Genomic DNA, 20775 nt, shown 5'->3' with positions numbered 1-20775 from the left:
CAGAGAACTGAATGTCCCACCCCACTCCTCCTCCTCATCCTCCTTCTCCTCCTCCTCCTCCACCACCACTGATTAATTTGTCAGCGTCCAGCCCCCGGTGCACATAGGAACCCGTGGTAAGTGACCCTGGCCCCTGGCAGTGGCCAAATTTGCCCCCTGCCAGCACTTAGCCCCCAACCATGGCCATGCCCAGCATCAAGCAAGGGGGCCGCTCTTGGCCCCTAGGCCTGTGGGAGGTAAGTAGTCTCCTTCCCTAACCGGCTTGGCCTAGTGGAAAGAGCACGGGCCTGGAAGTCGGAAGACCTGCATTCTAATCATGACTCCTCCACTTGTCTGCCGTGTGACCTTGGGCAAGTCACTTCACTTCTCTGGGCATCAGTTTACCTCATCTGTAAAATGGGGATTAAGAGTGTGATGCCCATGTGGGATAGGGACTGAGCCCATCCTGATTAATTTGTATCTACCCCAGCATTTAGAAAAGTGCTTGGCACATCATCATCATCATCATCCTCAATCGTATTTATTGAGCGCTTACTGTGTGCAGAGCACTGTACTAAGCGCTTGGGAAGTACAAATTGGCAACATATAGAGACAGTCCCTACCCAACAGTGGGCTCACAGTCTAAAAGGGGGAGACAAAACCAAACATACTAACAAAATAAAATAAATAGAATAGATATGTACAAGTAAAATTAATGAATAAATAAATAGAGTAATAAATATGTACAAGCATATATACATATATACACATAGTAAGCCCTTAACAAGTCTGCTCTTATGCTGTTGAGTTGTCTCCGACCCAGAGCGACGCCATGGACACATCTCTCCCAAAATGCCTCACCTCCATCTGCAGTCGTTCTGGTACCTTACCTTACCTCCTTCCCTTCCCCACAGCACCTGTATATATGTATATATGTTTGTTCGTATTTATTACTCTATTTATTTTTTTATTTTACTTGTACATATCTATTCTATTTATTTTATTTTATTAATATGTTTTGTTTTGTTCTCTGTCTCCCCCTTCTAGACTGTGAGCCCACTGTTGGGTAGGGACCGTCTCTATATGTTGCCAACTTGTACTTCCCAAGCACCTAGTACAGTGCTCTGCACACAGTAAGCGCTCAATACGATTGACTGATTGATTGATTTGTAGTGTATCCAGAGAGTTCTCTTGGTAAAAATATGGAAGCGGTTTTCGACTGCCTCCTTCCACACAGTAAAGTTGAGTCTCCACCCTCGACTGTCTCCCATGTCGCTGCTACCCAGCACAGGTGAGTTTTGACTTGTAGCAGATTGCCTTTCATTTGCTTGCCATTGCCCAAGCTAGGAATGGAATGGGTATGCCTCTGCTTGACTCTCCCTCCCATAGTCGAGACTTGTAGAGTACTGGACTCTCTCCAGGTGAAACCTTGTGAAGCCTTAACAAGTAACATAATTATTATTGTTATTATTATTATTACTCACTGCAGCAGGTGGGCAGTGGCACTGCCCAATGGTGAGGCAGGGGATGAGAACAATGCTGGGGTAAATACAAGCCAATTAGGTTGGATACAGTCCATATCCCATGTGGGGCCCAGAAGTCGTCTTCCCATTTTCCAGATGAGGGAACTGAGGCACAGAGAAGTTAAGTCACTTGCCCTAAATCACAAAGTAGACAAGTGGCGGAGCCACGATTGGAACCTAGGTCCTTCTGATTCCCAGGCCCGTGCTCTATCCACTAAGCCATGCGGCTTCTTCCATAGATTGATCTCTATGGAGGGAATCTTCTGCTTGGGACTACAAAAACTAATAGTCAGGTAGGTAACACTTACAGTGACCATGAAGGTAAACACCACAAAGACGAATCGAAACCAAATTTCCACCTGGGAAAACGCTGGGTTGTAAGTCTTCCACTGCAAAAGAACAAAGTTGAAAGCCTCGGTTTAGCTGGAACTGGACAGTGGATGTTAAATATTAAATTTCTAATGATTTCTTCAGATTCCATGTGAATGTAGATTGAGTAAACAGTTGGAAAGCTTCATCTTTTACACTTGTGGCACCAAGGACTGCAACCTGTCCCTTTTTTCTTAATGGTATCTGTTAAGAACTTACGATATACCAGGCATTGTACTTAGCCCTGGAGTAGATACAAGCTAATAAGTTTGGACCCGATTCATGTCCCTTTTCTTTTTTAAATAGCATTTGTTAAGTGCTTACTATGTACCAGGCACTGTACTAAGCCCTGGGAGAGTTACAATAAAAATGATTATAGTATTTGTTAAGCACTTATTATGTGCCAGGAACTGTTTAGTCGCTGGTCTCCTGGGCTTCACAGTTGTAATCCCAATTTACGGATGAGGGGACTGAGGCACAGAGAACTTAAGTGACTGCCCAAGGTCACAAAGAACGACCTGGGTTCTAATTCCAGCTCTACTACTTGTCTGCTGTGTGACCCTGGGCAAGTCTATGAACCTCTCTGTACCTCCTGTTACCTCGGCTGTGAAACGGGAATTAGTTCTGCGAGCCCCACGTAGAACATGGACTGTGTCCAACCTGATTAGCTTGTATCTACCCCAGCACTTAGTTCAGTGCCTGGCACACAGTAAGCACTTAACAAATGCCACAGAAAAAAAGTGGCAGAGACAGAATTAGAACCTAGGTCCTCTGACTCCTAGGCACATGCCCTTTCCACAAGGCCGAGCTGCTTCTCTTTAAGGGAAAGACCCCGCTCCTGGAGAGAGTCACTGGGTGATTCTGAATAATCCCTCCAGCTTGAGTTTCTAGGGGACGCGACTTGCTTCCTTTCAAAAGGACAGGAAAATCACCCCTCCTGCTACGTTGTATTTGGCAGGCATGCCTTAGTGCAAGAAAGGAGACTCGGCCCTTCAGAGAAGATACATCTGCTTGCCGAGAAAGGTTACGCTCACCTTTTAAAAACTCCTTTTGCCTCTTAATACCTTACCTCCCTGTCACTATCACATCCCTTTTCATTTGACATTTTACAATCCCCACAGTGTGTGACGCTCTTAAAAATAGGAAGCTTCTCTACTTCTAACATTTAGCTGTTCAAAGAAAAGTTCTGCATTCAAAAACGCTGAAGGTTACTAATTTCTTTGCACTGTTCTCCTTCCTCTGGTTTCCCCTCAGAAAACGTGCAGGTGGGAAATTTATAAAATTTGGTACCCTGGGAGGTTGTGCAAGATGAAAATATTAGTGAGATCAGGAGGAGTTCAGATAACTTCATGCCGAGAGGAACATAATGGATCACCATGGGGCAAGTTGGGGATGTTGGATGGTACAACCCCAGCCATTAGGACAGGAGAAGCAGCATGGCCTAGAGGAAAGAGCATGGTCTGGCGGTCAGAGGACCTGGGTTCTAATTCCGGCTCCACCTCTGGACTGCTCTGCGACCTTCGGCAACTCCACTTAACTTCTCTGGGCCTCAGTTCCCTCATCTGCAAAATGGCAATTCAATACCTGCTCTCCTTCCTTAGACTGCGCACCTCAAGTGGAAACGGGACTGTATCCAACCTGAAGAGCACGTATCTACCCCAGCACTTAGAACAGTGCTGGACACGTAGTAATTGCTTAACAAATACAATAATAATAATAATAATAGTAATAATGTCCAGTAGGAAAACCATCACAGTGACCCTTCAAACATTCAGATGCCAATCTGAAAGGCAGGAAAGCAGCATGGCCTAATGGAAATTGCAAAGGCCTGTCATTCAAAAGGCCTGGGTTCTAATCCCAATTCTTCCATTTGCTTCTAATCCCAGCTCTGCCACTTGCCTGTTATATGACCTTGGGGAAATCACTTAACTTCTCTGTGCCTTATTTCCCTCATTTGTTAAAAAGGGGATTCAGTACCTTTCCTCCAGAATAGACTGGCACCCCTTGGGGGACAGGGACTGGGCCAATTCTGACTTGATTATCACGTATCTACCCCAGCTCTTAGTACAATGCTCGGCCCATAGTAAGCACTTAGTAAATACCATGCTAATTACTATTATTATAGAACCCTGGGCTGGGTGGACTTATGATTTGGCTTCAAGGCTCTCCATCACCTCAACCCCTCTTGCCTCACCTCCCTTCTCTCCTTCTCCAGCCCAGCCCGCACCCTCCACTCCTCCGCCGCTAACCTCCTCACTGTGCCTCGTTCTCGCCTGTCCTGCTGTCGACCCCCAGGCCACGTCCTCCCCCTGGCCTGGAATGTCCTCCCTCCGCACATCCACCAAGCTAGCTCTCTTCCTCCCTTCAAAGCCCTACTGAGAGCTCACCTCTTCCAGGAGGCCTTCCCAGACTGAGCCCTCTTTTTCCTCTCCTCCTCCTCATCCCCCCTGCCCTAACTCCTTCCCCTCCTCACAGCACCTGTATATATGTTTGTACAGATTTATTACTCTATTTTACTTGTACATATTTAGTAGTCTATTTATTTTGTTAATGATGTGCATCTAGCTTTATTTCTATTTATTCTGATGACTTGACACCTGTCCACATGCTCTGTTTTGTTTCTGTCTCCCCCTTCTAGACCGTGAGCCCGTTATTGGGTAGGGACCGTCTCTATATGTTGCCAACTTGTACTTCCCAAGTGCTTAGTACAGTGCTCTGCACACAGTAAGCACTCAATAAATACGATAGAATGAATGAATGAATGATCCAGTAATAGCACTGCCTATGTTCACACACCTAATAATAATAATAATTGTGGTATTTCATTCAATCATATTTATTGAGCACTTACTGTGTGCAGAGCATTGTACTAAGCACTTGGAAAGTACAATTTGGCAACAAATAGAGACAATCCCTTCTCAATAATGGGCTCACAGTCTAGAAGGAGGGAGACAGACAACTAAACAAAACAAAACAAGTAGACAGGCATCAATAGCATCAATATAAATACATAGAATCATAGATATATATATACATCATTAATAAAATAAATAGAATAATAGCTATGTACACACATACGCAAGGGCTGTGGGGTGGGGAGGTGGGTAGAGCAAAGGGAGTGAGTCGTGGCGATGGGGAGGGGAGGAGGAGCAGAGGAAAAGCGGGGGGGCTCAGTCTGGGAAGGCCTCCTGAAGGAGGTGAGTTTTCAGTAGGGCTTTGAAGGGGGGAAAGTGTGTTAGTTTAGAGGATGTGAGGAGGGAGGGATGGCATTCCAGGCCAGAGGCAGGCTGTGGGCCAGGGGTCGAAAGCGGGACAGGTGAGAACAAGGCACAGTGAGAAGGTTAGCGGTGGCAGAAGAGTGGAGTGTGTGGGCTGGGCTGTAGAAGGAGAGAAGGGAAATGAGGTAGGATGGGCCAAGGGGATGGAGAGCTTTGAAGCCAATAGTGAGGAGTTTCTGCTTGGTACGGAGGTTGACAGGCAACCACTGGGGATTTTTGAGGAGCAGGGTGACATGCCCAGAACGTTTCTGTAGAAAGATAATCTAGGCAGCAAAGTGAAGTAGACTGAAGTGGGGAGAGACAGGAGGTTAGGAGATTTGTTAAGCACTTACTCTATGCCAGGCACTGTACCAAACGCTGGAGTAGATACCAGCAAATTGGATTGAATATAGTCCCCGTCCCACAGTGGGGCTCAGAGTCTTAATCCGCGTTTTACATATGAGGGAACTGAGGCCCAGAGAAGTGAAGTGACTTGTCCAAGGTCACACAGCAGACAAGTGGCAGAGGCAGGATTAAAATGCAGGTCCTTCTGACACCCAGGCTTGGGAGCTATCGTCTAGGCCAAGCTGCTTCTCTAAATAATAGCCGCTTGAAGGAGTCTCCCATGGCATACAATGGGTGAGCCTTGGTTCTCTCATGCAGACATCATGATGAAGATCATCATCAATCGTATTTATTGAGCGCTTACTGTGTGCACAGCACTGTACTAAGCGCTTGGGAAGTACAAGTTGGCAACATATAGAGACAGTCCCTACCCAACAGTGGGCTCACAGTCTAAAAAGACGAAGATGCTGTACGTGGGCAGGGAGCGTTTCTGTCAACTTTGTTATACTGCCAAGTATACTCCCAAGTGCTTACTACAGTGCTCTGCACCCAGTAAGTGCTCAATAAATACCACAGATTGATTGAAGTGTCCCTCTATAAACTGTAAACCCCTTGAGAGCAGGGAATGGGTCTACCAACTCTTATCATATTGTACTCTCCCAACCACTTAGTTCAGTGTTCTGCATGCAGTAAGTGCTCAACAAACACTATTGATTGATTGAGGAAATGCTCTTTTTCCACTAGGCCACGCTCCCTCCCTTTTGCAATTAAAAAGGAAAGTCAAAGTCTTGCAGTCAGTATGACATGCAAGGATCAGAAAATCATCGGTAGATTAAATGGATAGAGGAATAGGTCGGAATCAGTAAATCCTGTGCCTTTACCAGAGAAATAGCATGGACCAGTGCAAAGAACATAGGTGCGGGACTCAGAGGACCTGGGTTCTAATCCCACTCTTCCACTTGTCGGCTGTATGATCTGACCAAGTCATTTCACTTCTCGGTGCCTCAGTTCCCTCATCTGCTAAATGGAGATTCAATGTCTGTTCTCCCTCCTTTTTGGATTGTGAGCCCCAAGTGGGACCTGATTATTTCATATCTACTGTAGTGCTTAGTACAGTGTTTGCTATGTAGTAAAATCTTAACAAATACCACAATTATTATTATTATCATCATCAAATGCAAGCACATCACAAAGGAAAACTCAGAGAAGCAAAATAAATTCACACACCAGTTATTAACTTGGACTAATATCAAGTCTCAAAGCATCGCTCATCAAAGCTGCCTCTTAGTAGTCAGGCTTACATTTGGTTTTGTATACTGAATAATTCGAAAGGACACTAGAAATTATTCTGTGTCTTTCCTGGTTGTTTCAGGACAAAATCAATTAAAACGTCTCATTAAAGAGGCCCGCAAAGGACCCAGGATTCAAGGGTTTTTTTTACAACTTTTCAATTTGCTGGCCTACTTACCGTGAAGGTCACATCCTTGATGGGCATCTTCAAAGATTTCAGGTCCTCAAAGCCGACCGTAACAGCATACTGAGTATAATTCAAGTAGCCAAGATGAACCACAATAATTTCAGCACATTTCTGCAATGTGGGAAGGCAGGAAAACAATGAGAAGACACAGTATCAGAGCTGAGCTCCCAGGGAGCTTGTCAGAGGCAGGACAACATTTTCTCAATGACCTCTGAGGAGTGTCGGCTCTCTGGGTACTATGAAGGGTTATGGAAGCCAGGCAGGAGAGTAGCTAAATCTAATTTTCATAATCCCATTTCCTTTTATTCTGAGGTTGCTTGGTGAGTAGAGTATGGAATGGGGAAAGTAGGAACCGGTGGTTTATACTGGTTTATAATACTAGCCTAGCCCAGAGTCCTGCTCTCATTAGGCAGGCCCAGCAACTGGTCACAATTTGGAATGGGCACAGAATATCTCTGCAGACTTTCCAACTCTCTTTCCTATTTTCAGTGCTTACATTATGTGTTTGATGATCAGCACATCCCTGCAACAATTCACTGAACAACTCCATTACACTTCTGTTGTCTTCTCTCCTTTGGTTACTTCCTTAACAACATCTATTAATTACATGTGTCCTAGGTCGTAATTTGCATTGATTATTCCTACAGTTCACAGAAATCCCTTTCGTTTTACATTGATCACACCAGTCCTGTGGTTTATCTTTTACTTTGGATACATTTTTTCCTTCAGTGCCATATTTCACTGATTTTTGCTCTTCACCCGGTTCACCTACTACAACGAGAATGGTTCTTAGAAATTAAGGTGAGGATAGTTTCATCAACCTCACTTAGGCTGAGGTAGTTGGATTTGCTCTTTGGAGTTTTTTCTACCTCTAAAGACTTCCAATACATCATTTGCATTTTAAAAAGATCGAACACTGCAAGGGCAGTCGGATATTTCATTTTATAAGTGCGTAGGTACATTGGGTGAAGAAACGGAAGACAGTGAATCCGGAAATCAGACAGCTGCAGGAGCCTGTCAGAAAGATCATATTCCCAAACCATAACCCACCCAAATTTTGGCCAGGCTAAAGAAAGTCTTGTCCTCCTAAGAGGTAAGACTAGGGCCATTAATCACCTCGGGATGGCTGAGCCTCAAGAGTCCAGGGACTTCTGATAGCATCAGAAACTATTTAACCTTTTTAAGCATTTTTGTTGTTTCAGCTCCTGTTTCTAGGGAAACAGAGATGAATCCACAAAGATAGGGTTAAAGTAGAGGGAAGCTGGAGGTCAGAGAGAGGGAATGGGACAAAGGGAGTCAGAATGACAACAGGTTAAGTACTCTCACTGTCAGCCACTGTTCCCTCATGTTCCTTCACAGCTCCCTCACTGTTCCTTGGCAGTGCCAAGGTGGGCTCTGTGACTCGAAAACAATTCTTGGTAACCTCTTCCAGCCCACCAAATGTGGCCAGAAGGGAGCAAGTTATAAGGGAGTGGGAGATGGAATATATGCTCACTGCCTCTGTAAGCTTGTTGTGGGCAGGGACTGTGTCTGCCATTTCTGCTGTATTGTACTCTCCCAAGCGCTTAGTACAGAGCTCTGCACATAGTAAGCATTCAATAAATGCCATTGATGATGACAACAACGGTGCAAATTTTCTCACAGCCCGTCAAAGCGAAGGGGTAGGACCAGAGTGGGGGACGAAGTAGGTCATGGGTTCTAATCCCCGGCTTCGCCACTTGTCAGCTGTGTGACCTTGTGTGAGCCACTTCACTTCTCTGTCCCTCGGTTAGCTCATCTGTAAAATGGGGATTGAGATTGTGAGCTCCACGTGGGACAGGGACTGTGTCCAACCCGATTTGCTTGTATCCACCCTAGCACTTAGTACAGTGTCTAGCATTTAGTAAACACTTAACAAGTACCATAATAATAATAATAATAATTATTATTATTATTATTATTATGTAGAGGGGATTTTTTTTACCTATCTGAAAGGCTGCTTTAAATATTGAGAATGGTTTGGCCTCTCCTTCAACGCCTGCCACGGTTTACAGAACATGGTTCACAGGTAAAGAATGCCAAAATCCCAGCTCCCTGAAGTTTATGGAGAGCAGGGAGGACGAGGGGGTGACTTCCCACAAAGACTGTTCTGTGTCCACTTCTCCTCCCCCAGCTCTGTTCCCCTTCTTCCAGCCCTTCCCTCTCTGCTCCAGCCCTATCAAGCAATAATAATGATAATAATAATAATAATAACAACAATAATAATGATATTTGTTAGGCACTTACTATGTGCCAGGCACTGTTATGGTGCTAACTGTTCAAACTTGTCCCTCGGGCAAAGATGTTCTACAGGTCACAAGGAGGGTGGGGTGGGGTATTCATTCATTCATTCATTCAATTGTATTTATTGAGTGCTTGCTGTGTGCAAAGCACTGCACTAAGCCCTTGGGAGAGTACAGTGCTTAGCACATAGTAAGCGCTTAACAAATACCATAATTATTATTATTATTACAATAGAACAATAAACAGACACATTCCCTGCCCACAAAAAGCTTAGAGTCTAGAGGGAGTGCAAGGAAGGGCAAGAATAAGTCACAGAGGCATAGGAAAAAAATCACTGTGTAGTTCAGGTAGCTGTTCAGGGCAGGCAGGGTGGCTCAGTGTATGAAACAAACCGGCTTATAGACAATGCCATGAACCTCCTACGAGAAAGCACATCTAGTTTGGTCTTTGTTCTCATATTTTACTATGAGTTAGCATTAAAAACCAGTTCCCCTTTCTCATCTGTTTTCCTTTCTCGACTGCTATTGCAATGCTGCTCATCATACATAAAAGATCCCACCCGCTTACTTAATGGGCTCCTCATAAGAAACCATTTTAGAAAAATGCAGCACGATCTACAATCCACAGATATTTAAAAATCACCAACCCCTGCACAATTAAAGGTCCTTGTCCGATTATGAACTTTGTTATTGACAAATGTCCTGCTCCCGTCTTGCATCACGCCGTCTACTTTGACCGTCATGAGAAAGTTTGTTCGGATAATGGTTTCTGTAAGAGAGAAGAGGACCGGGAAAGAGGGGTAAACTACAAACTGCCAGACACCAATGCCGACCCTGAGCCCATCGACTTTTCTCCCGGGCTCTTCCCCTTCCCTCGTCAATGCCACTGGTTCCACTCTCCTTCCCAGGCCTCTTGCTCAAGATCTTGGGGTCTTGATTTAAACTTTCACATAGTTTGTACTTAAACACCATAATCAACCAACACAACCTCTCCATTTACACAGCCGCTGCTCTAATCCAAGTCCACTAACCACTATGGTCAGCTTGCTGGTCTCCCAGTGTCCAAGTCTCTTTCTACTCCAGGCTCTACTATTCACAAAAGCAAGGAAATTTTTATTTCCAATGCCTTCCTCAAAGCCCTATTCCAAAAGTTGCCAGGGCTGGTTTCACCACCTTTGCCTGTTCAGCCACTGTGGCACTGCTAACATCTGGAATTGCTTCTGCCACCACTGCCCCCATATAGACTACTCTATCATTCCTCTGTACAGTACCATTTTCTTGTGAGCCTCCATCCTTTTCTACAAGGCCTTTCCAGGTTCATCCCACCTGACAGAATTCTGGTCAGTCCTCCCACCCCTTCAGCCCTTGTTCACTTCTGTAGATAGGCTTCTGTCACTTACACCTAGATATCCTGAATTTCAGTTTAATCATTTACAATTTCGGCTCACTTGCCTACTGTACATTTGGGTTAATCTGGTCTCTTTCCCCACCCCACCCCATATCAAAATCTCCATGAGGACAGACACGGAGTTTGCTGTTCTCCTTTGTAATTCCCCTCAGTGCAGAGAACAAAGCTCAACAGAGGATCCCTGAGGACACAAACAATGTCTTTTACTTTTATTGTGCTTTCTCTAGGGACTAGTACAGTATTCTGCACAGACTAGGTGCTCAATAATACCAGGGGAATGTAGCCCTGGGGCTTCCCCTCCCTTAGGGAGAGGTAAGAGGTTGTTGTTCCCCAAAGCTGCAAGGTCTAGGGGAGGGGAATCATATCAGGTTACAAAAGACTTCACTTGGGTGACAGCCTTCTTTATTCCCACTCTAACGAGTCCTTTGGTACTAATTACCATCTGCACTCCCACAACAAAAGACACACAAATTAAGGAACAGAAATCGAGAAGCATGATGGAAAGAGCCTGGGCCTGGAAGACAGAGGACCTGGAGTTCAATTCCGGATCTGCCGCTTGTCTACTCTGTGACTCAGAGCAAGTCACTTCACTTGTCTATGCCTCAGTTATTTCATCTGTCCAGTGGGATTGACTATCAGCCCTATGTGGGGCAGGGACTGGCTTCAAACCAATTATCTGTATCTACCCTAGTGCTTAGTTCAATGTTCTGCACATAGTAAGAACTCAATGAATACTATTGACTGATAGTAAGCACTTAACAAAGACCACTAAAATAGAAAAGGAACCCTCAGAGCCGGTGGCTACCATTCCCTCATCACCTGAGGCTCAAGTATCCCCCAACATCTACCATCTCAGGAACAAGAAAGTGTTTCACGGACAGGGAAATTACACAAACATGTTCTCCAATGTAATTTTTTCCCCGCTAAATCCCTACAGTCAGAACACAAGTATATATATATTTTTAGAAGAAGAAAGTATTCCATGGACAGTGAAATTGCCCCCCCCACACACACACACACCAAAAAAATGGTATTTGTCAAGCACTTACTATGTGCCAGGAACTGTTCTAAGCGCTGGGATAGAAAAAGGTTATCAGGTTGTCCCATGTGGGGCTCACAGTCTTAACCCCCATTTTACAGATGAGGTAACTGAGGCACAGAGAAGTTAAGTGACTTGCCCAAAGTCACACAACTGACAAGTGGCAGAGTCAGAATTAGAACTCACGTCCTTTGACTCCCAAGCCCGTGCTCTTTCCACTAAGCAATGCTGCTTCTCAAGACATCCCCCAATGAAAAATGTTCCCTCTTTACATCCCTAGAGCAATCAAATGGATATTTTTAGGAAGAAAAAAAAACCCCAAGAAGCCAGACTCCTTACCATCCGATAGATCAAGCTGAACAACACAAGTCAACCACAGTTGCTGATTGTAGGTAGATAGGGATTGTGATCGTAAGTGAAATGGTTGTATCTGAAAGGGGGGAAGAAAGAAAAAAATCATGCAGCATTTCTCTGATTCAAATGAACAAATCTACTTAACATGCAGGGCTGGCATTTGGCAAAGAAAGGTTTCAGCTATCGCTTTTCTGAGACTTTCAAACACACAGTCTTCCTCATCAGCATGAATTAAATTATGTACCTATTTCTGATAGTGCTGGAGACCTGACAAGAAAACTACCAATTTTGCTTCCCATAGCAAAGCCGCTGATTATGTGGCTCCTTTAAGCCTTAAGTCGAGGGGTGGGAGAGAAAGAGAAAATGTGAAATCCACGGGGAGAGAAAAAAAGGGAAAGGGAAAATATAGTTAAGAGATGAAAGACAAATATGATTAAAAGGACAAACAGGAAAACACATCAAACAAATAATTTTCATAACGGCTTGTTCATCCATTATGGTATTAGCATGGTATTTATCAAGCAAATGTATAAAGAGGCTAAGATTTCCCTACATGAAATCAATATGGGATGCTCAAAGTCACATGACCCAGGGCAAGTCACGTAACCTCTCTGAGTCTCAGTTTCCTCCTTTCAAATTGGGATAAGATACCTTCTCTACCTCCCCTTTAGCCTGTGGATCCCATGTGGAAGAGATACCTTGTTTGGTTTGCTTATATCTGCTCCAGTGCTTCGCACAATGTTTGGCACACAGTAACTGCTTAATAAATCTCGCAATACTGTAACAGTCATGAAGATTATTTCCTCGATGGGCTTTCCTGCTTGTCTTTTTAATCATGTTTGGCTCTAATCTCTTTACCCAGGTTGGAACAACAATAGGATTCAGAGATTGGTAACATCAACAATACAGTTCTTCCGAAGGTGTGCACTTTGGATCCGTGGAAGGCACAGTGGAAATGCAAAGCCACCAGGACTCCAGAGTAACCATAGGTCCAGGTACGCTCAACGTTTCCCAGCATGAATCAGTGTCCTCTCATCTTCAATGTGAGAGCTTTCGAAAGTACCATATACTTGATGTTACTATTCTCAATATCCTACGCACCCGGAGAAGCAGCGAGGCTTAGTGGATAGAGCACAGGCCTGGGGGTCCGAAGGGCATGGGTTCTAATCCTGGTTCTGCCACATGTCTGCTGTATGATTCTGGGAAAGTCACTTCACTTCTCTGGGCCTCAGTTACCTCATCTGTAAAACGGGGGTTAAGGCTGTGAGCCCTTTGCGGGACAGGGACTGTGTCCAACCTGATCAACTTGAATCTAACCCAGTGCTTAGAGCAGTGCTTGGCACATAGTAAGCACTTAACAAATACGATAATTATTATTAATTATTATTATTACCTGTGGTCCCAAACTGGTAGGCATATATTTAGCATAGTCAAACCAGATTCCACAGGGGCTTTACCCAGCTTGCTAACTGAATTGGAAAAGCTGGGTGGCTTTTACCAATAAGCAGCTGGTCTAATAATAAAGTCTGAGCCTGGGATCCAGAGGACCTTTATTTGATTTTTTTAATGGCATTTGCTAGGCATTTACTATGTGCCAAGCACTATACTAAGTGCTAACCTGGGTTCTAATCCTGGCTCCACCACTTATCTATGTGGCTCAGTTTCCTCAACTGCAAAATGGGGATTCAGTACCTGTTATCCCACCTACTTAGACTATGAGACCCTTGTGGACAGGGACTGTGTCTGATTTTGGACCTACTCCAGTGCTTAGAACAGTGCTTGACACATAGCACTTAACAAATATCATAAAAAAAAATTTGGGACTGTCTGGAGAAAAAAAGCACGGGCCTGGCAGTCAGAGGACTTGGGTTCTAAACCCAGTTCTGCTACTTGCCCGCTGCATGACTTTGGGCAAGTCACTTAATAATAATAATGATGATGGCATTTGTTAAGCACTTACTATGTGCAAAGCACTGTTCTAAGTGCTGGGGAAGTTACAAGGTGATCAGGTTGTCCCACGGGGGGGCTCACAGTCTTAATCCCCATTTTACAGATGAGGTAACTGAGGCCCAGAGAAGTTAAGTGACTTGCCCAAAGTCACACAGCTAAGTGGCAGAGTTGGGATTTGAACCCATGACCTCTGACTTCAAAGCCCGGGCTCTTTCCACTGAGCCACACTGCTTCTCAACTTAACTACCTCAGTGTCCTCGCCTATAGAAGGGGATTAAATTCCTGTTCTCTCTTCCATGTAGACTGTGAGCCCCATGTGGGACAATGACAGTGTCTGATGATTATTTTGTGTGTATCCCAACACTCAATACCATGCTTGGGACACAGTAAGCACTTACTAAATATTACTCTTATTATCATCATCATCATTATTAAGTGACAGACTGTCCATGCCCTTGGATTTGCCCAGGAACCAGAGACTGATGTCTGACTTTATTTCCTATAAAAGAAATGTATTTTGTCCTTTTGTCCTTTTCTTATTTTAAATGGCTTCTGTTAAATGCTTACTATGTGCCAGGCACTGAAATAAGTCCTGGGGAAGCTACAAGCTAATCAGTTGGAAACGGTCAATGGGCCCCATTAAACCCCATTTTACAGATGAGGGAACTGAGGCACAGAGAAGTTAAGTGACAAGTGGACACAAGAGACAAATGGCGAAACGAGGATTAGAACCCAGGTCCTCCTGACACCCAGGTCTATGCTCTTTCCAGTAAGGCACCCTGCTTCTCCTTCAAAGTTTAATATCACCATCTAGTGAACTTTGTAGCATTGTCCTTCAATTCAAAGGAGATGCTGCTGACAGTAAGACTACATCAATCAGTAGATGGTATTTCTTGAGCGCTTCCTGTGTGCAGAGCACTGTACTAAGCACTTGGGAGTGGACAATATAACAGCGTTGGAAGACACGTTCCCTGTCCACAATGAGCTTACAGTCTAGAGGAGGAGAGTCTCTTGCATTCTGTGGGTCTGAAAATACCATAGTGGGCCTTTCTGCCCCCCGACCAGTGTCTGTCGGGTTAAGGGACCCTGCAGTTTCATAAATCAGGCAGGCATCCAACTCCTACGCAGATTCAACATAAAATTATTTTACAGGGAATAAAATCCCTTCCCAGAAAATGCTGCTGTTTAAATAAAGCTTCCTTTAAATACAGGAGTCTCAGACAGTTTCAAGGTACACATGAATATATGTGCAGTTAAAATTTCTATCATATTCCTCAAGAAGTTTCTATTGTCCTGGGCTCCCAAGAGGGCAGAGAAGGAAACTTTCATAATGTGATATATAAGTACATGTTTTTCCTTCTCCTGTCTCTCCCAAGCTCTTAATACAGTGTTCTGTACACAGTAAGCGCTCAATAAATTTGACTGACTGATCCACTGGAGAAGCAGTCTGACCTAGTGGATAGAGCATGGGCTTGGGAGTCAGAGTACCTAGCTGGCTCTGCCACTTGCCTGCTGGGTGACCTTGGGCAAGTCATTTAACTTCTCTGTGCCTCAATTTCCTCAACTGTAAAATGGAAATTCAATACCTGTTCTTCCTCCTGCTAAGAATGTGAGTCCCAGGTGGGATAGGGACTGTGTCCAACCTGATTAATTTGGGGCAAGGACTGTGCCTGACACAAACTAAGCGCTGAACAAATACAGTAATAATAATTAGAATTTCATTATTATTATTCCTCACATCAAATTACTTTGCAAAAGAGGTGTGGGGGGAGGGAGTGGGGGAGTAAACTAGCTAGTAAACCTGAGCTCTCTGTACTAGTGTCAGAGCTATGCACACTAAACTTAGTTTTCAAAATAAAATTTTATGTTTGACATTCCGAATGGGAAAAAAAACCCATTTCACAAAGCACACAGTAGGCACTCATTCAAGACATTCTGACTGACAAGTAGTCTTCACTGGTGCCAGGTATCAGTATAAAAAATGGCTGCTTTCGCGATCCTAGTCAAAATAACACCATGATTCCAAGATGCAGGAAATTGTACCGGGAACCTATCCAGTGTGTATAAGTAAAAATTTTGATCACCCGCTCTTGACCCTGTGGGGAAGCAGAGTGTTGTTAACTAAACCATCTGTGAATGAATCTCCCTCCACTGAAGGGCAAATATATTCCTTCAGGTGTTACAAAAACTGTGGAGGAAATTATGGTCTTGTTCTGCTCTGAATGAGATTATCTATTACACAGTAACCATAATTCAGAGTGAGTTTCCTTCACAGGAATAAGAAATGAGTAGCATAATGAAAAATCATAGCACAGCTCAAGATCTACCCACACTTTACCATCCTCAGTTACCATGACGATCAAACTATCGCTTCGAACACCCAGAGAGGGCCATACTAACATCCCGCTCTGTTGCCTTACCTTCAAGCTGCTATTGGACGGAGATTCCACCCCAACACACTGGATTGCTTTAGGACCTAAATGCAACAAAAAAGGGAAGGGAAGAAAACAAAACCAGGTTACTTAAAACAGAATTCATTTTGATTAGCCAAAATCTTAACTAAGACTCAAAGATGAAAATAAAAAGAAATGATGCCTGGGAGTTGGGGGAGGGGAAGGGGGACTGAATCCCTTTAAAAAATCAAACAATTAATCAATCATGATTATTGACTGATGACAGTGTGCAGAGCACTGTACTGACTGCTTGGGAGAGTACAAAATAATATAGTTGGTGGACATGTTCCGGGCCACAAGGAGCTTACAGTGTAGTTGGGGAGACAGATATTACCAATATGTATATAAAGTGCTTTGGGGCTGAAGGTGGGGTGAATAAAGGGTACAAATCCAAGTGCAAGGGTGACACAGAAAGGAGAGGGAGTAGGGGAAATGAGAGCTGAGTCAGGGCAGGCCTCTTGGCGGAGATTTGATTTTTAAAAAGTTTTGAAGGTGGGGAAAGTGTTGCTCTATAGAGAAGCTGGATGTGGGTGAGGGGTCAGCAGCAAGATAGAAGAGATTAACGTACAATGAGGAGGTTGGCATCAGATGAGCTAAGGGTTCTAGTAGGAAATCAGAGAGGTAAGACAGGAGCGGGTGAAGTGAGTGCTTTAAAGCCAACTGTAAGGAGTATCTGTTTGATGTGGTGGTGAATGGGCAACCCCTGGAGGTTCCTGAGGAATGGGAAAACCTTGACAACTATTTTTTTTAGGAAAAACAATCCAAGCAGCAGAGTGAAGCATTAACTGGAGTGGGAAGAGCCAGGAGACAAGGAGGTCAGCAAGGAGGCTGATGTAGTAATCAAGGAGGGATAGGATAAGTGTTCAGATTAATGTGGTAGCAGTTTGGATAGAGAAGAAAGGGCGGATTTTAGCTATGTTGTGAAGGTTGAACCAACAAGATTTAGCGACACACTGAATATGTGGGTTGAATGAGAGTGCTGAGTTGAGGATAACGCCAAGATTAAGTACTTAAGAGACAAGGAGGTTGGTGGTACTGTCTACAGTAAAGGGAAAGTTGCGGGGAGGAGAGGGCTAGGTTTGGGTGGGACGATTAGTTCTGTTTAGGGCATGTTAAGTTTAAGGTGTTGGCAGGACATTCAAGGAGAGATGTCTTGAAGGCAGGAGGAAATGCAAGACTGCAGAAGAATCGCTTCACAAATACGATAATGATTATCATTATTATTATTATTATTATTATCAGGGCTGGAGATGTAGATTTGGGAATCATCTGCATAGTGATGGTAGTTAAAGCCATTAATTCCCCAAGGGAATGGGTGTAGATGGAGAATAGAATAGAATTGAGCCTTGAGGGGCTCCCACAGTTCAAGGGGGTGGGAGGCAGAGGAGAAGCCCACGAAAAAGATTGAAACTGAGTGGTCAGAGAGATAAGAGGAGAACCAGGAGAGGACAGTGTCAGTGTCACTTTGGGCAAGCCATGGTTGGATAACGCTGCCAGGAGAAGTGGGTGGTCGACTGTGGAGAAGTCAGTTGAGAGGTCGGGGAGGATTAGGATGGAGTAGAGGCCATTGGACATGACAAGAAGATCACTGGGAGCCTTTAAGAGGGCAATTTCTGTGAAGAGAAGGGAGTGGCAGCCAAATTAAACGGGGTCAAGGAGAAAACCAGAGGAGATGAAGTGGAGGCAGCAGGTTTAGACAACTCGCTCAAGGAGTTTGGGGAGGAACGGTAGGAGGGAGACAAGGAGATAACTGGAGGGTCAAAGGGTAGGGGAGACATGAGCATGTTTGAAAGTAGGGGGGAAGAAGCCACTGGAGAGTAAACGGTCAAAGATGGCAGTCCTGGACGGAAGAAGGGAGGGGAAAACTGTTTTGATAAGATGTGAAGATATGGGGAGAGAGGCACCTATGGAGGGAGTAGATTTTAGAGAAGGTAAGAGCCTCTTGAGAAACTCCTGGGAAAGACGGAAGGGACTGGAGAGAAGCAAGGCAGAGTTTAGGGAGATCACAATTGATGTTTTCAATTTTCTCAATAAAGTACGTGGCCAAGTCATTAGGGGCAATAGATGGGGAAGGCAGGGGGACAGGGAGCTTGAGGAGGGAGTTACACATCTGAAAAAACTGATGAGAGCAGTCGGGTATGGGTGTCAATAAGGATGGAGAAGCAATATTGTCAGGCAGAGGAAAGGGCAGAGTAAAAGCAGGCTAGGTTGAATATGAGACGGACGGCATCATTCTGATATCTAGATTTCCGCCATCAGTGCCCTGCGGTTCAGGCACAAAAGAGAAGGAAGCAGACTGAGGAGGTGAACCGGGGCTGTGGCTTAGTGGCACAAGATCGATGAAGGGATAGGAGAGCGAGTGAGTTGAGTTCAGTAGAGAGGATCGTGTGGACAGCGTCAATTTGGTCATCACGGGAAGGAAGTTTGGGTATGGAGATTTGATGGAGCAAGATGACTTTAGAAAATTGGTGGGGGGGGGGGGTCAAACAATGGGAGGGCAGGACAGGACAGATTTATGGGGAGGGAGTATTTGGAAGAGAAAGCAGGTGAGGAGGTTGCCATCAGACAGAAGGATTTCAGAGGACTTTGTGTTCAACTGAGTGGATTGGCTTTTTGTAGGAGGCAGGGATAAGCCTCTGGAGGGCAGACAACTTCTCATGTCTATTCTACTCTCCCAAGCTCTGACTACAGAGCTTGGTATTTAGTAGACACTCAGTAAATACCACTGATTGATTGCCAGTATCAATGCTGAACAGTCAACAGAATACTTGAGAAGCAGCGTGGTCTAGTGGATAGAGTACATGCCTGGGAGTCAGAAAGACCTGGGTTCTAATCACAGCTCTGACACTTGTCTTTGGTGTGGCCTTGGGCAAGTCATTTCACTTCTCTGTGCCTCAGTTATCTCATCTTTAAAATAAGGATTAATACTTTGACCCCCATGTGGGGGCCCCATTACTGGGGCTTAGTACCATGCCTGACACATAGTAAATACTTAAGCACATACCATTTAAAAAAAAAACCCAAAAAGCTCTGCTGCTCCTCAGATTGTCCTCAGACTTAAGGGAGCTGAGGAAGGCATTACACACCTTCATTTAATGCAGATATTGTGCTAAAATTGTATAGGAATGATGAAATCTTGCAATGGGGCACTAAGTCATATTTTCTTTTCCATTCAATTGAGGCCTCACAATGAAGCTAACATTGCTGGGAAACCCACATTAACAGAAAAGGCTATTTTGCTTTGAAAAGGTAAATGGTCAAACGGTCAAAAGACGAAATGTAATTCAAACCTATTTCTGGCGGAAAAGACAGTCAAGACTAGAAAAATAGCATATTATGTATAGGTAGCTGTTACAATAACTAAGCGAGCAGAAAGGGCTTCAGCGGTGGCCTTGAAAAATTACATTTATGTTTAAGATTTTCTTTGTTTAAAGGTAAAGAAAAGTAGCAATAAATGTACCCCTTTCTTATTTTCAAGGGGAAACTTTTAGGGAAAATAAAGGCACATTTCAAAAGCCTACATGTTTGTTATTGTCATAATTATAGATCAATTGCCTTATCCACTCTCCAAGGGCAAGTACTCAAATTTTCAATTGGGCAGACTCTTCAAGTCAAAGGATCTTATTGGGAAGGAAAGCTATTTCCCCATCCTGGTGGTCTTCAATGTGGCGTCCTTGTGGCCAAGGAATGTGTCTACCAGCTCTGTTATATTGTCCTCTTTCAAGTGCTTAGTACATTTATGGGGAAGCAGCATGACCTAGTGGATAGAGCACAGGCCCGGGAATCAGAAGGACCTGGGTTCTAATCCCAGTTCTACTACTTGTCTGCTGTGTGACTTTGGGCAAGTCACTTAACTTCTCAGTACTCCAGGTATCTCATCTGTAAAAGGGGGATTGCGACTGAGCCCCATGTGTCTGAGTGGGAGAAGAGGAAATGAAGTCCTAATCAGGAGAGGCCTCTGTATATAGTCAGTGCTCAATTTTTTTTAATGGTATTTGTTAAGCGCTTATTTACTATGTGCCAAACACTGAACTAAGCGCTGGGGTAGAGACAAACTAATCAGGTCAGACACAGTCCATGTCCCACAGAGGGCTCCCAGTCTTAATCCCCATTTTTCAGATGAAGTCACCGAGACAGAAAAAAGTGAAGTAACTTGCCCAAGGTCACACAATAGAGCTGGGATTAGAACCCAGGTTCTCTGACTTCCAGGCTCGGGCTCTTTCCCCCGGGATACGCTGCTTCTCCGCTGCTAAACACATACCACTGATTGATCAGCAAATAGCACTGATCAATCAGTATATTTGCAAGGTGCCCACACTGGGGTGACTGAACCCAGGCTACACCTGAGCAAGTGCCATTC

At 44.3% G+C, this 20775-nt stretch overlaps 1 protein-coding gene across 3 annotated transcripts in view; it reads right to left on the bottom strand.

The window, feature by feature from the left end:
- TMEM181 (transmembrane protein 181) overlaps nt 1-20775 on the bottom strand; it is a 133017-nt gene that overhangs the window by 29730 nt on the left and 82512 nt on the right. For all 3 annotated transcript variants that reach the window (XM_038771510.1, XM_038771528.1, XM_038771519.1), the window contains exons 3-7: nt 16383-16438; nt 11998-12088; nt 9859-9980; nt 6942-7061; nt 1811-1891 (exon numbers count right to left, since the gene is read on the bottom strand). In XM_038771510.1, coding sequence (XP_038627438.1) covers nt 1811-1891; nt 6942-7061; nt 9859-9980; nt 11998-12088; nt 16383-16438 — 470 coding nt within the window. The remainder of the gene's footprint in view (nt 1-1810; nt 1892-6941; nt 7062-9858; nt 9981-11997; nt 12089-16382; nt 16439-20775) is intronic.

This window comes from Tachyglossus aculeatus, chromosome 2, assembly GCF_015852505.1.
Source record: "Tachyglossus aculeatus isolate mTacAcu1 chromosome 2, mTacAcu1.pri, whole genome shotgun sequence".
Lineage (NCBI taxonomy): Eukaryota > Metazoa > Chordata > Mammalia > Monotremata > Tachyglossidae > Tachyglossus > Tachyglossus aculeatus.
The sequence above is the reverse complement of the archived record's forward strand: the minus strand, read 5'-3'. Positions and strand labels throughout refer to the sequence as shown.